The 15,109-nt window shown below is 35.9% G+C and overlaps 2 protein-coding genes across 2 annotated transcripts; one reads left to right on the forward strand and one right to left on the reverse strand.

Annotated features, from left to right (window-relative positions):
• Positions 1 to 433: 433 nt before the first annotated feature.
• Positions 434 to 2,382, forward strand: LOC107719258 (relaxin-3-like). Its single transcript, XM_016526638.1, has 2 exons — positions 434 to 599; positions 2,246 to 2,382. Exons 1-2 carry the CDS (start codon positions 434 to 436, stop codon positions 2,380 to 2,382), a joined length of 303 nt encoding a protein of 100 aa, XP_016382124.1.
• Positions 2,383 to 9,700: 7,318 nt separating this feature from the next.
• Positions 9,701 to 14,520, reverse strand: LOC107719283 (tctex1 domain-containing protein 1). The gene is made up of 5 exons (XM_016526676.1): positions 14,481 to 14,520; positions 14,170 to 14,329; positions 13,966 to 14,057; positions 10,581 to 10,705; positions 9,701 to 10,415 (listed from the first exon to the last, which is right to left on the reverse strand). The coding sequence occupies exons 2-5, from the start codon at positions 14,280 to 14,282 to the stop codon at positions 10,212 to 10,214; spliced, it is 534 nt and encodes a 177-aa protein (XP_016382162.1). The 5' UTR covers positions 14,283 to 14,329; positions 14,481 to 14,520; the 3' UTR covers positions 9,701 to 10,211.
• Between the last annotated feature and the right edge of the window lie 589 nt (positions 14,521 to 15,109).

Genomic DNA, 15,109 nt, shown 5'->3' on the forward strand with positions numbered 1-15,109 from the left:
TAGGTCAAATTAACAAGGTTTGGGAGGAAGTAAGTGCTGTCATTATCCTGGTGTCACTCCATAATGCTGGTGTGACACATGCTCAAATTTGCGATATTCAGGTTTATGGGCATGTATCTCTAAAACATCATTAAAGAGCACTTTGCTGTAGCAAATAAAACAAAGACCTCACGCCACTTTGTTAAATTAGCTGTATTTTGATACTCCGTTTGTGTATCATCTATTTATTTAAAACCAACAAACCCATTTTGACAAATGGAAGTCTCTGCTTTGTGGGTCATTTTGCCTCATTTAAAAGGTCACGGAAAAGAAGTGCGTCAATAACACATAAATCACGCTTTCCGTGGTATATAAATGAAGACGTTCCGAGGTCAGGAAACAAAAGACTTCCATAAGCTCGGCAGAAGGCACTGCTTTGACTCTGTTTCCAGCCATGAAGGTGGTGCTGCTGGCGGTGCTGTTGGTGTTGGCCACGTGGGCAGATTCGGTCCAGGCCCAGAAAGCTCTGAGACTCTGTGGCCGTGAGTTTTTTCGGGCGGTCGTCTACACGTGTGGGGGTTCCAGATGGAGGCGGGGCCAAACCGAGGACCCCCTAAATGGTCAGTATATATTTTGACTTTGCTTGATCAGTCTTCATCCCAATGTAAGTGAGAGCAGAAAACAAACTCTTATTGTTAGATTTTTGGTAGTTATTACTGTAACAACACCAACTACTGAAATTTTAGATAGTGTCTCAAATGTATTATGTTATAAAGTTTTAGTGGCCTGCCTTTTACAGATATAATATAATATAATATAAAATAATATTTCTCTGTCTACAGGGAAAGGCGCCAGTTTTAACATGACCCTACACGAGCGTTTTAGAGAATAGATGGATAATATAATAGTTTAATAATATAATATAATATAATATAATATTCTCTGTCTACAGGGAAAGGCGTCAACATTCACGTAACCCTACACGGGACAAGCGTTTTGGACAATAGATGGATAATATAATAGAACATAATATAAAATAATGTAAGTGAAATAAAATAAAATAATATAATCTAATAGTTTAAGTACATATTGTAATACAACAATGCAAAAATTAAGAAATGGAAATGTAATAAAATATAATAAATATTACATGTTAAGAAAATATTATAAAATGATAAATATAATATTATTATAAAATCAAAATATAAAGAGTACAAATATTTTTTATGAATTAGTGCTGTCAAAGGATTAATCGCATCCAAAATACGTTTTTGTTTACATAATATATGTGTGTACACTGTGTATATTTATTATGTATATATAAATACAAACACATGCATGTATGTTTATTCTCAAGTTTCACACATACCTGTTCAATTTCTAACAATTCTCTGCTTGGTGATTTCCACAGGCAACATCCCAGCAAAACAACCGCAGTAGTCAACTCAGAAGGAAGGAACACCATATTCTAATTTGTTGAGATAGTGAATTGGTGGGTTTTTGTTAAATGTGAGCCAAAATCATCACAATTAAAAGAACCAAAGACTTAAACTACTTCAGTCTGTGTGCATTGAATTTATTTAATACACGAGTTTCACAATTTGAGTTGAATTACTGAAATAAATGAACTTTTCCACAACATTCTAATTTATTGAGATGCACCTGTACATTTAAATATTTTCAAAATATATACTGCATGTGTGTGTATTTATATATACATAATAAATATACACAGCACACATAAATATATTATTTAAATTAAAACGTTTATTTTGGATGCGATTAATCGTGATTAATCGTTTGACAGCACTATTATGAATACATTAAAACATAATTGAGAACAAACATTAATAAAACTCTGTAAAGAACTGATTACAAATCTAATTCCATTTAATCTACATTACAGTTTCTTTGCATGCTCTGATCACATAACTAAATGTAGTTTTTAGCTTTGTAGATAGGAACTCACAAGACCCACTGAAATTATGCAATAATGCAATCAGAATAAAACTTACAATTAAATCTTGGCTGAATTTGGAACAGAATACTAAATGAATTCTACTCTTGCGTTTTCTTTCTGTCATACAAAGCCATTGCAGAAATAGCAGGAGTAGCAGAACTGTGCTGATTCAATGTCAGCTCTTGTGCGCCACCTGCTGTAGAGATTTGAATTTTGCATTCTGACACCCCCGAGTCATCCCCTGTACAGCATTGACTGTGGAGGAAACAGAAATCATGTACAGTACCTGTCTTTGATTTTACACAGGTTATGAAATCGGGACTGATGTGGAGTCACTGACCTCTGCAGGAATGGATCGAGTAAGAAGAGAGGCCTATGAAGCGCTGCCTTCCACGTGCTGTAAAGTGGGATGCAGAAAAAGTGATCTTGTTCGCATGTGCTGAGAAACACTCCCAACATCGTCATCTTCTCTGTGCAAAATGCATTTAAAATGTTATTTTTCAGAGGACTTGAATTACATAGAAACTCTCAAAGTTAAAATGGTTTTAAAATGAACATTTGAAAAATGTTCAGATGTTGTTTTCCAAGAAATTCTTCAAATGCAAAAAAAGTATTTATTTAAAATGAGGCAACATTTAAAGAGGACCAATACTCAATAGAAAGGAATGCTGTCTTTTTTAGAGGCACTATTAAGGAAATAGTTCACCTTAAAATAAAAACAAAAAAACACCCTATGTTGTTCAGAACCCATAGCCTACTTTTTTGCCGTCTGAAATATACATTTGGTATTGTTTGAGTATATGCATATACTATATGTATACTTGGCCTATATGTGCCCCAAAACATAGTTAAGTGGTTAAATGTTTATAAGTTAAATGGCTACGAACCTGAACTAATGTTTTTAAAAATGTTGTTAAAAAGGTTCAAATCTAGAAGCAGGTACAAATTCTAGATTAGAAAATATATATTTTTTTTATTATTTATAGTCTACCCAATATTGTATTTTATGAAATATGTCCAATATCAGGAGATACCAAGTGAAAAATTTAGAATAAAAGCATTTTGAACAAAAACATAAACGTGGTTTATTTGAGTCCTTATTTGTTGGGAAATAGCAATAAATACATTTTTAAATTCCTGCCAATTTAACTTGAGATTCACAATAACCTCATATTACCCAGTCCTTAAAGAAACAATAGGCCAGTGGTTTAGCCTTTTGAAGTGAAGTCGCGTCTCCTCCTGGCGTTGAGAGCAGTTCTTCCGCGTGTCAAACACGACTAAAGAAAAAGAAGAAGAAAAAGAAGAAAAAAAAACAGACTGAAGCAGATAAAAAACAAGCGGCAACCTTCCGGTCTCTCTCGTGAAACCAACACGGAAGTGACTAAAACTGCAATTCATCGACTGGCCGCTAGAGGCTGGCTCCAAAAGGGAGTCAGTCCCATAGACTGCCCATGTTAAAATGTTAAAAAACTTTACAGCAGAAAAAAATATGTTTACAGCCTGGTTCAAAAAGTGGTTTTGGTCTATATAGCTAATTTTGCCCTTCATGACAACTGTGAGGGGGGTGAATTTTTTTTTATAACTCATCCGTTTCAATTATATTAAGCCTTAAAGTTCTGCATAATTAAGGGCGTAGCCACTTGAGTGACAGGTGGATTGCCGCTGCTGTCACCACCGTCGAGATAGGTGGGCGTAGTTTCAGCAACCCATTTTCGATTATCCGGGAGTGATGCTCGATGACGTGCTGCCAAGATGCGACGGCCGGCTCCGCCCACTTTGAGCTTCAAAAACGCTCTTCGGAAACCTACGGGTGACGTCACGGACACTACGTCCATGTTTTTATACAGTCTACGATAAAAAAAAAAAACATGGCAGCTACGAAGATGATAAGGTAAGATCAACGAGCGGCAGTTCTTGGTAAGTTCTTCAGAAAACATATACGGCATGTTATGTTAAACAATTTATGAAACAAAAGTGTCAAATGTATTGGTAAATTGTACAAAACTAATCCAATTCAACATAGGCGTGATCTTTAAGCAGAGATCAATATCAGCAATATCAATATAGTTGCAGGATTAAAAGGATTATAACATTAATAATGCATGAACATTAAAGTTTTGTGCAACTTTTGGTCTCTACATAGTAATAGAGCATTAAAAGTTACAATCCGATCCACTTTCTTCATAAAGAAAGTGATTTTTAACAATTAATGAATATCTTTTAAAACAGACCTACCATTATCTCCGAAGTTGTTGTAATGATATACGCTTCTGAAGAAGTCACAGTTCAGATATTTCAACTTAATTAGAAACAAAAAACACATAAAAAAACCTTCATAATGGCAAATTCCCGATTAAGAACTACAATACCCACAGACAAGAGCAACTAAGCAGAGAACTACTACTCCCATGAAGCATTTTTTATCTGAAAAAAATACATATATATATATATATATATATATATATATACTAAATCTTATATAAATATAGTATGGGGGAAAAACCTTGATCATTGGATTTAATCCATACCAGGTCCCAAAACATTTCTACAAATCTCAAATCCACAACTATGCATAAACATTTATATTTATTTATATTAGTTATTTAATCCACAATCCATTTCTGTATACGGGTGGACTCTTGTCACAGAGTGATATATATATATATATATACACGGGATATTTTGTTAGACAATTTAATAGTATAAAACAAAAGTGTCTAATATATAAGTAAAATCTAAAGTGTAGGAATGACGTAATAAAATCGAGTTTTTTTTGTCTAATTTAATAATTCGTTAATAATTTTGGGGGGACTTTGAGACATTTCAATGCACTGTTTTTTATCTGTATAGCTATGTTTAGCGATATTTAGCTAGTTTTTTTCTTCAAAAAATGTTCTGAAAACAAATTTTGTTAAGGAAACTGTCAAATAAATGGTTTCCATGCAATGAAAAGAGACTTAGGCCTATACCAGCTTTGAGGAACTGCAGAAAAGCTCTGGAAGTGTTAAATTGTTATATTACACAATAAAAAAATTTTTTTTTAAATAAAATGAAGTATTCAGTTATCTGTTTATTAATTTAAAAGTGTACTGTAAATAATAGTCATTTTTTAAATTGACAAATACATTAAAAATTTACATTGGACAAATAGGTCTATTTATCAGTTGGATTAATTTATTTACATTTTTATTTTTTTTAATGAATTGATCATTTTATTTTTAAATGGTGTAAGTGGTATAGGGAAAAATTGTGTCATGGGCTTCATTTGAGACAGCTGAAAGGGTGAGTGGCCATTGTGAGCTTCCTGGTGAACTTGCAGATGCTTCCTTTTCTGCTGTTCCCATGGAATTTGCTGTAACACATTCCTTGCATACTCAACCTGTTCCTCCTCTGGCCACAAGTAAATGTTATTTATGTAAACAGTGATGTGGGGTTAAATGTCTTTGAGCTATAAAATGAAAAAGTCAGCAAGGGTGAGGCGAGGGTGTCCTCTGGTGACATGCAGAAGTACTGAATGCAGATGTTCATTTTCCTATAACTAATACAGTCAGAGGTCCCATCACTATCTCACAACCAATTAATACATATTTTACGAGGTGGTTAATTCATACGACCTCACTTGTACGATTTTGTACGGTTTCTGTGAGGGGTAGGTTTAGGGGCGGGCTTAGGGGTGGTCATACGTACGTCATATGAATTTGCCAACTCGTCAAAATACGTACGATTTGTCACAAAACATAAAATCGTATGCATTCATACGAATTAGCCACCTAGTAAAATATGTACGAATTGCCATGAGATCGGGTTGGAGGTCCAGCTGCCATACATTCCGCACAACATTCTACTTAGAACGTCCTCTTTTACCTTTGTGTTTGGTTATTTGAATAAAACAGTGTGGATTATATTCAAACATTCAAAAATATTGTGAATAATTCTAGACTTCAGCAGAAATATGTAATGTTAAACATGTTGACATATTACATTAAACATATCATTTATTTAAATAAAAAGCAAACTGATTATGACCAATTGTGCATTTGTTATTCATTCAGAGGATTGCATTTCCTTCTGTTTTAGGTTTTCTGATCTCATTGATCAGTGCTGTGAAAGTGTGGCTATAGCTCGAGCTGAACTTGAGTAACAATGACCTGCGGGATTCAGGAGTGAAGCTGCTCTGTGATGGACTGAAGAATCCTAACTGTCAACTAGAAATACTCAGGTGTCTAGTTAAAGGGACAGTTCACCCAAAAATGAATATTCTGTCATCATTTACTCACCCTTATATAGTTTAAAAACTTTCTTTCTTCTGTGGAACACAAAAGATATTCTGAATAAAGTCTCAGCTGTTTTTCTCTGTGTGTTTCACAGTAATCTGATTTGATGTGATTCCTTCCTCTAGATTGTCTGGCTGTATGGTGACAGAGGAAGTCTTGTCATACCTGACATCGGCTCTGAGTTCAAACCCCTCACACCTGAGAGAGCTGGATCTGAGCTACAATCACCCAGGAGATTCAGGAGTGAAGTTGCTATCAGATCTACTGCTGAATCCAAACATCAAGTTGGAGCAACTCAAGTACCTGTTATTGCTATAAAATTAACAGCATAAAATTTGGTTCCATTTTTAGGACTCAAAGGGCCAGATTTACTTAACAGGGCAAATTATCGCAATCCCATAAAAGCGCAGAAAAGAGTCCTGTGGGTGATTTACCGACAATGTGTGAAATAAAGAACACAGATGCAGCCAGATAATTTCCCATTATGACCAATGCAATCTACCAAGAGCAGCACAACTGAGAAACTATCACAGACACGTCAAGTGCAAAATGGGATTAAAAAAAGATTTTTGGGGCATTAAATAATAGCACAAATACAGCAAATTGTCTAGCACAAACCTTAGTAAATTATGTTGATTAATTCATTTAAATACTCTCCATCCGTAAATTCTGTGTCTGAAAGGAAATCTTCTACAAATACAATAAGGTCAGCCACAAAAATAACAGTGTCAATGTCTTTTCATTGCAAATTTTTCACTGCATGTCTTTAGTAATCCTGACAGGAGTTTTTTAACACCAATAGAGGGATTGTGCTGGTCCAAGCTATTAGGAAATCTGTCCCAAAGCATTAATATACAAACATAAATGTAATACAAATACTACAACAGAACAGAAGCTGGAAAAGAGTAAAAAAGCATAAAGGGGCCTATACACAGGGCCTTTTTAACCATTGGGCTAGGCGGGGCTGAAGCCCCGGGGCCCGAGCAAGGAGGGGGCCCGTGATTGGCTGTGGAGTAGATTGACTGGAGCGCCGATCGCCAAAGCCAACACGCCCCCCACCTATTAGCGCTGTTATTTAGTTGAGCTTTTCCGTAAATTCCATGCATTACCACTTGAGATTGAAACGTAAAGTCTGAATTTGGTTTACCAATCAAATGCATTTATTATATATTTGACTTTTGAAATGGACATTACGCTGCGGGGCAGAATTCATTCTGGAAAATGCGTGCGTTAAAATGGTTTCTACCTGATACGCGCGGCGCGCACCTGCTCCTATATTACTGACTAAACTTTCGCTCCTTGTGCTTAAACGGTCAAATAAACATAGTTATGTGTCAAAATGCCCGTCTTTGCGAGTATCCTCGTAAACACAGTTATTTGTGTCTTAAATGAATGTTAATAGTTAAAGGTAAAGCATGTGTTAGGCTATTTGAGATCCTTAGCCTATATGATGAGATCTTAAAAGGTTAAAGGGATAGTTCACCCAAAAATTAAAATTCTGTCATCATTTACTCACTCTCATGTCGTTCCAAACTTGTACCCCGTGTGGGGGTTAAAAGGCCCCTCTTGCCACCTCATACATTTATACGATTTTTAAACAAAATAAACAACTTGAATGATTTATTTTCACACAAAATCTGTTGCTCCATTAATGTTCAATACTACATATATATATTTTTCTGCAATTTATACATTTTAGGCGCAGTGAATGGCACATTTTTTCTTAAGGTGGGCCTTTAGCCCCGTTGTACCCTCTCTATATATATATATATATATATCATTATTGTGATGGGGGGCCCTGCAGTAAGTCATAGCCCCGGGGCCCAGTGCAGTCTTAATGCGGCCCTGCCTATACAAAGTATAAGTATATCAAAAATAATTGCATGATAGTAATTAAATTCACTTTGGTTCAGTTGAGTTCAGTTTAGTATAAATGCAAATGTAATTTATGTTTTATGTCTTTATAGTTTGGAACATGGAGAACAGATCAGAATCACACCTGGACTACGGAAATGTAGGTACTCACTCAGACACGAACCTTTTGTCACACTTGCTTTAAATATTTGTAATTATAATCTTTATAAAAATCATTATATAATCTATAATCCTTCTTGTATGCAGATTCATGTGATATCACATTGGATCCAAACACAGCACACACTCAGCTCATCCTGTCTGAGGGCTACACAAAAGTGACATATGTGAAAGAGAAGCAATTGTATCCTGATCATCCGGAGAGATTTGAGAACTTTGAGCAGGTTCTGAGCAGAGAGAGTCTGTCTGGACGATGTTACTGGGAGGCTGAATGGAGCGGACAGGCTGTGTCGATGTGTAGATAGCAGTGTCGTATAAAGGAATCAGCAGGAAAGGAGGAAGAGAATGTCGGTTTGGACTCAATGAAAAGTCTTGGATTCTGTTCAACTCTGATAACAGATTTACTGCCTGTCATAATAATAAGAGAACCGACTTACCTGCCCCTTCACCTCCCTCTACTACAGTCGGCCTGTTTGTAGACTGGCTGGGTGGCATTCTGTCCTTCTACAGCGTCTCTGACACACATTTCACTGCACTTTCACTGAGCATCTCTATGCAGGATTTTTGCTTGACTTGGAATCCTCAGCATCTCTGTCCCCTGTCAGGAACAACAGGCACATCAAGTTTGGCTGAAGTTTAGTCTGCTCATCACCCCACGGAAGAAAGGGGCGGGGTGAGCAGAGCTCATTAGCATTTAAAGCGACATGGACTAAAAAACAGCTTGCTGAAAACAGACCTAGTTTTGACAGGGTAAAAAAGGATGTTTTTTTACACTACCATTGAGAAATTTTAACCAAAGTATGTTATAGACTTTTCATTAAGACCCTAAAGAATCATATCAACTTGTGGAAAATGGGCATCCGATGACCCCTTTAATGTGTTAATTCAGTTAAATTAACAGTTAAGACTGAAGCTAAAAGATGTAGCTAATGTTACTTTGTTGGTCTTTGAAGTATAACAATATTTGTCTATTTATAATTGTTTTATTTATTATTTTTTATATTTTCGTACTTGTAAAACCTGTTAACCGATGACTGTGCAAATGTAAGAGTTTTTTCAGCAAAATAATAGTTTGATGTTTTACTTAATAGCAATTGTATGATTTTGCTGAAACGTTCAATTTATTTTCATTTAAATTATTCAAAACCATATTTTCATAGACTTCTGCAGCAGAGTTATTTTCTGTTAAACAAAACATGAATTAAAACTATATTAACTGAACTGAATAAATGAACATATTGTCAATTATATTGAAATGTATAATTGACAATAATGAATTACCAAACAATAACAGTTGAAACAGTTAATAATAATAACTGGAAATACTTATAAAGTACTTCTAAGTTCTCAAAACAAATGACTGACAATAGATATATAGATTTATTGACTTGCAATGAGGTATGACACACAATGAGGTATTAAAATGATGACCTTTCAGCTCAATGTACGGGAAGAGATTAATATTTTTAAATGTTTATATGAGGTAAATCATTTTCTTAAGACAATGGTATTTAAATTGTGTCCAAAATGTGCTTCCATAATATAAACATTAAATAGCAGGCATTAATATAGACAATAATTCCACTTCTGGCCAACATTTACAGCCCTTAGCAACTTCATTTGAAGCTTTCACAAATGTCATCATCAGCAAGAATGTAGAATTAACATGAGTGCAAAATATTATTTTTGTTTTATATATATATATATATATATATATCTGAAATGCACACAGTCAGCAGTATGTTCCTATGTTTGTTTAAACCGTTGCATTTAACTTATCATTATGAGAGATGTTGAGGAAACGGAATTGCCTCATACTTACCCAACCTCTAGTTGTAAGCTCAAAAAGTCATTTTAAATGCCATTTAACTGACCTGAGACAGCTCAGAGCAAATATGAAGTGTAGATGCCACTGGTCGGCTGAAATCACTCGTCACTAAAACCCAGCTGATATTCTTACACACTCATTCAAAATAAACACCATAGACAGTAGCAGCGGCGAAGAGCGAGCTGTTTTTGAAAGTATGCGAGGAGAAATTATCGTGTGTTTCGTCCCACAGGCATCGACTCCCCATGCGCATGTTCTGGTCTCTGATCTGACCAATGCTGATGATGACGATGATCTTATAGCGGGGAATCATCAAATCTTTAACTCTGGCCTTGACCACCTGAAATCACAATAACAGAACATGCTTTAGCATATATCTGTGTTTATATATTTATAACCTCAGCTTGCTTTTACTAATTAAAATATGTGTGCTGATAAGTCAGTGTTAAATGTGTTATGTGTTTATTATGATTTAGAAAAAATGAGTGTATGAAGGTCAGCTGACCTCAGAGATGGTTTTGGTCATCTGTCTGCACAGCTCGGGTTCATATTTCTCCTCCTGCAGGTAGCTGGTCAACACATCCTTCAGAATGTCCTTCACTGTTAACACCGGGAAACGTCGTGCGGGGCCTGCGCAAACATTTACTATGATTTACTGATATAAAACTCCAATGCACATGACTGTGGGGCAAAATAAGAAAGACAAGATGTCTAGCAAATGACCTCTGACTTCATAGCCCATCTCAATTCCAAACTTTGAAATGTATTTCTGTCATATTATTCCTGTTCTGCAGTAACTTTCAAAATTGTAAAAAAAAAAAAAAAACTCTAATAAGCTTGTTGTGTTGCAGTTTAAAGAAGTATTTCTATAAAATTATATACCAGACAGCATAGTCTGGACCAGACAAGCTCGATTACTTTATAGCTTGATTACTTTCACAATATGAGTTATTTTGAAGTAGTATGTATTTATATATTTTCATATATATAAGTTTTATTATTATTATTGTGATATTAGTTTGTGTGTATGTGTTTTTTTAACTTTAGTTTTATTTGTAATACATCAAGTTAACCTGAGAAATGTTGCTTTGGAATAAAATAAAATCCGTTTTTTTTTTTTTTTAATACAATCTTTTAAAAAGTTGATATTATCGAAATTATTCTGTCATTTTCAAGCAGATAATTCATAACAAAATTCACAATCTTAATACTAATATTTAAGATGTTGTTTATGATGTTAATTTAGTAGTTGGCTATTGTTAGTTAAAGGAAAATTACCAAAAACTAACAGAATGGAAAGTGAAATTGAAGACGCAGGAAAATTCTATAAATTAATAATCAATTAAAAAATATAATATTGTTATATTTCCAGGTGAATTTTTTTTGCTTGCAATATTTTGATTAAAGAACAGAAAAAAATTAAGAAAATTAAGAATATTTCTTAATAAAATACAGAAAGTGTTTACTTATTTGCAGTGTTGGGGGTAACTCATTACAAGTAACGCGAGTTACGTAATCAGATTACTTTTTTCAAGTAACTAGTAAAGCAACGCATTACTTTTTAATTTACAAGAGAATATCTGAGTTACTTTTTCAAATAAGTAAATGTCATCTACAAGGCTGGCAAAGATCATGGCAACGCAGATGCTCTAAGTCGGCTACCATTGCCAATGGAATCTTCCACCAAGCAGGAGGAAAGAGTTCTAATGCTGGAGAATGCTGATATCACCCTGATTACAGCAGAACAGGTGAGGGAGTGGACAAGAAAAGATCCAGTATTATCTCGGGTAAGAGAAACCGTGCAACGCGGATGTTTGCATGAATTAACAGGGACGGAGTTTGACCCATTCACATTAAGGAAAGATGAATTAAGCGTACAGGATGGTTGTGTGCTTTGGGGGGCCCGAGTAATCATTCCCAGTGTGGGTAGACAAGACGTTCTTGAACAGTTGCATCAGTGTCATCCAGGGGTGTCTAGGATGAAAGCTTTGGCCAGAAGTTATGTGTGGTGGCCCAAGTTAGATCAGGATGTGGAAAGGCTGGTTAAAACCTGTTGTACGTGCCAAGAGCATAGGAATGTTCCAGCTGTTGCCCCACTGCATCCTTGGAATTGGCCGGACAAACCATGGCAACGTTTGCATGTGGATTATGCAGGACCGTTCATGGGAAAAATGTTCTTTGTTTTGATTGATGCACATTCAAAATGGATGGACGTGTATCCAGTGAATTCAGCCACATCTGCCTCCACTATTGAATGTTTGCGGAAGAGCTTCAGTAACCATGGATTACCTGAACTGATTGTATCAGATAATGGTCCTTGCTTCATTAGTGCCGAATTCAAAGAGTTCCTTCATAAAAATGGAGTACGGCATGTTACTTCTGCACCTTACCATGCTTCTAGTAATGGTTTAGTGGAACGGGCTGTCCAAATTGTGAAAACCATGCTAAAAAAATGTGTTGATGGAACAATAGCAACTAGATTGTCTCGAGTTTTATTCAGTTATAGGATCACTCCCCAGACCACCACAGGGCTCTCTCCAGCGGAAATGTTGTATGGAAGGAAATTACGCTGTTCAATGGACTTTATGCATCCTGATTTGACAAGGAAAATTCATGAACAACAACAAAAGCAAAAAATCTATCATGATAAAAAGGCCCGTGAACGGAGTTTTTGTGTTGGAGATCCAGTACTTACTCGGAACTTTACTTATGGACCGAAATGGATTCCGGGTCATATAGCGACTGTGACTGGACCACTTTCTTATAAAGTAATGGTGGGCGATGGACGAGTGGTTCGACGGCATGTGGATCAAATTCATGGCCGACAGGAATTGCTTGTAAACCCTTCAGAAGAGGGAATGGACTGTAAATTCCCTGATTTTGACATTCCTGGAAACTCAACACCTGTAGTTGTTAAAGAGACTGAGGGAACAGGGACTGAGGACATTTCTAGTGAAACTAATCCCTCTGAAGCATCTGGGGATTCCTCTCAACATTCGGAGATAATCACTGAAATTAACAAACCTGCTAGTCCTGTTGTAATTATGAGACGGTCACAAAGAACCAGGAAGTTGCCTACCCATTTGAACGATTATGAACTGAAGTAATATTGAATGTGAATTGAAGACTGAAAAAAAAAAAAATTAATTGTAAACTGTGAGGCTATTTTTGTAATGTAATTGTGATTATTATGTAAGCTTGGGGGAAAAGGGATGTTGTAGAGTGACAATGAAGTGTCAGTTGTAGTGATGACCTGTAGAGGGCAGGCTAAAGCTGTATTGGTATTTGTTTAAAAAGCAGCAGAGAAGAACTTGGTGTGTGTAAATTGACTCCACCTGTGAGGTGATGGAGTGGACTGCTGGTTGATGCATTCTGTTGAGTAAATGCACTCTTGAACAGATCTCATGCCTCCTCAAGTTATTACAAATAGCCTACATTGTATGCAGTGTTGGTGGTAACGCATTACAAGTAACGCGAGTTACGTAATCAGATTACTTTTTTCCAAGTAACTAGTAAAGTAACGCATTACTTTTTAATTTACAAGAGAATATCTGTGGTACTTTTTCAAATAAGTAATGCAAGTTACTTTACTTTTTTCCCCCAATTTATTGATTGACAGCTCTCTGGTCCCCATGTTGAGAGAAATCAGAAGATGTTACTGTAGTTCAAAAATAAATATGAATATGCATTAATTCATCTGTGCAAAAAAATTCATATTCGATCCAATACATTAAAACATTTACAATGAGGACTTGAAAATGTACTGCACAACAGGAATTACCCATATATGATGTCAGTTTCTTTTGTGTAAAATCACGTTGCTGGATCTTAATTAATGGCTTATTTGGTGAGGTTAGTATCTCTATAGCAGTGAAGGAGAAGAGGCTCACTGAGCTGATAGCTGTTCTCCATTTGCACCGCAGGCCGTGGAATATCATCATGATGTCCAGGCTCCTCCATGTAGGACACTGTGCTGATAGAGCTACACACAAACACAAATGATCCTTCATCATCTATACTTTTATACTGACACCTTTCAACATTATTATTTTGTCACGTGACTTGGTAGATGTTAAGGAATGACAGGAACTCACTCCTTAGTTTTGGCAAAGGCTTCTTTAGCTCTGACTTCATGACTGCCCAGAGAAGACAAGCTTCCGCGCTTCTTCAGCAGACGTGCTGCTTTCTCTTTCGCTAAATCAGACATTTTATTGCGGAATATCGACTCAATTGTAAATGCTATTCTACGAAAATCTGAAAGACATAAAAAAAAAATCATTTACATTTGCATTGGTAAAGCACTAATAATTTAGAAGTCTATTAAAACTTGTTTCTGTTGATAAAATAGATCGTAATTTAAACTCAAACGCATGTACATAACTTCATGGCAGCAAAACACACTTACCGCTTTGATGCGACTCTTCCACAAACCCGGAAATGCTAAGCACCGCCACCGGCTTGTTGCCAAACGTTGCCTTGACAACAGAGGATTTCATTTTCTCTTTGAGTGGGATCTCCCGCCAATGAATTACTGTACGAATTCTGAGGCGCCCATGGCAACAGTGTAGTTTTGAAATGTTAATTATAGCATGCTGACTTTGCTTAGTTAACGTACGTTCGCCTGAGCGGATTTAAAGGGGTCATATGATGCTGCTAAAAAGAACATTGTTTTGTGTATTTGGTGTAATGAAATGTGTTTATGCGGTTTAAGGTTCAAAAAACACATTATTTTCCACATACTGTACATAATTGTTTCTCCTCTATGCCCCGCCTTTCTGAAACGCGTCGATTTTTACAAACCTCATTGGTCTGAAAAGCGAGGTATGCTCTGATTGGCCAGCTATCCAGAGCGTTCTGATTGGCCGAACACCTCAAGCGTGAGACGGAAATGTTACGCCCCTCACCATACTGTGATGATGCCCTGTCCGGCCGGAGCGATGATTCAAAAACATGAAAACCCATAATAAATGAGGCATTCGTTGCATCCAGTGGGGACATAATTATGGATTATAATGACTTATACTGTATTTTTAC

Source organism: Sinocyclocheilus rhinocerous, unplaced genomic scaffold (genome assembly GCF_001515625.1).
Source record: "Sinocyclocheilus rhinocerous isolate Xijiao unplaced genomic scaffold, SAMN03320098_v1.1 scaffold2138, whole genome shotgun sequence".
Classification (NCBI taxonomy): Eukaryota; Metazoa; Chordata; class Actinopteri; order Cypriniformes; family Cyprinidae; genus Sinocyclocheilus; species Sinocyclocheilus rhinocerous.

Bases quoted from the DNA above. Each gene is read 5' to 3' on its own strand.
- LOC107719283 (XM_016526676.1), bottom strand. From the start codon at position 14,282: ATGTCTGATTTAGCGAAAGAGAAAGCAGCACGTCTGCTGAAGAAGCGC. The intron at 14,058-14,169 runs GTGAGTTCCTGT...GTTTGTGTGTAG, and splicing joins GCCTTTGCCAAAACTAAGGA to CTCTATCAGCACAGTGTCCT. The intron at 10,416-10,580 runs GTCAGCTGACCT...TTGTGATTTCAG, and splicing joins TGACCAAAACCATCTCTGAG to GTGGTCAAGGCCAGAGTTAA.
- LOC107719258 (XM_016526638.1), top strand. From the start codon at position 434: ATGAAGGTGGTGCTGCTGGCGGTGCTGTTGGTGTTGGCCACGTGGGCA. The intron at 600-2,245 runs GTCAGTATATAT...GATTTTACACAG, and splicing joins AACCGAGGACCCCCTAAATG to GTTATGAAATCGGGACTGAT.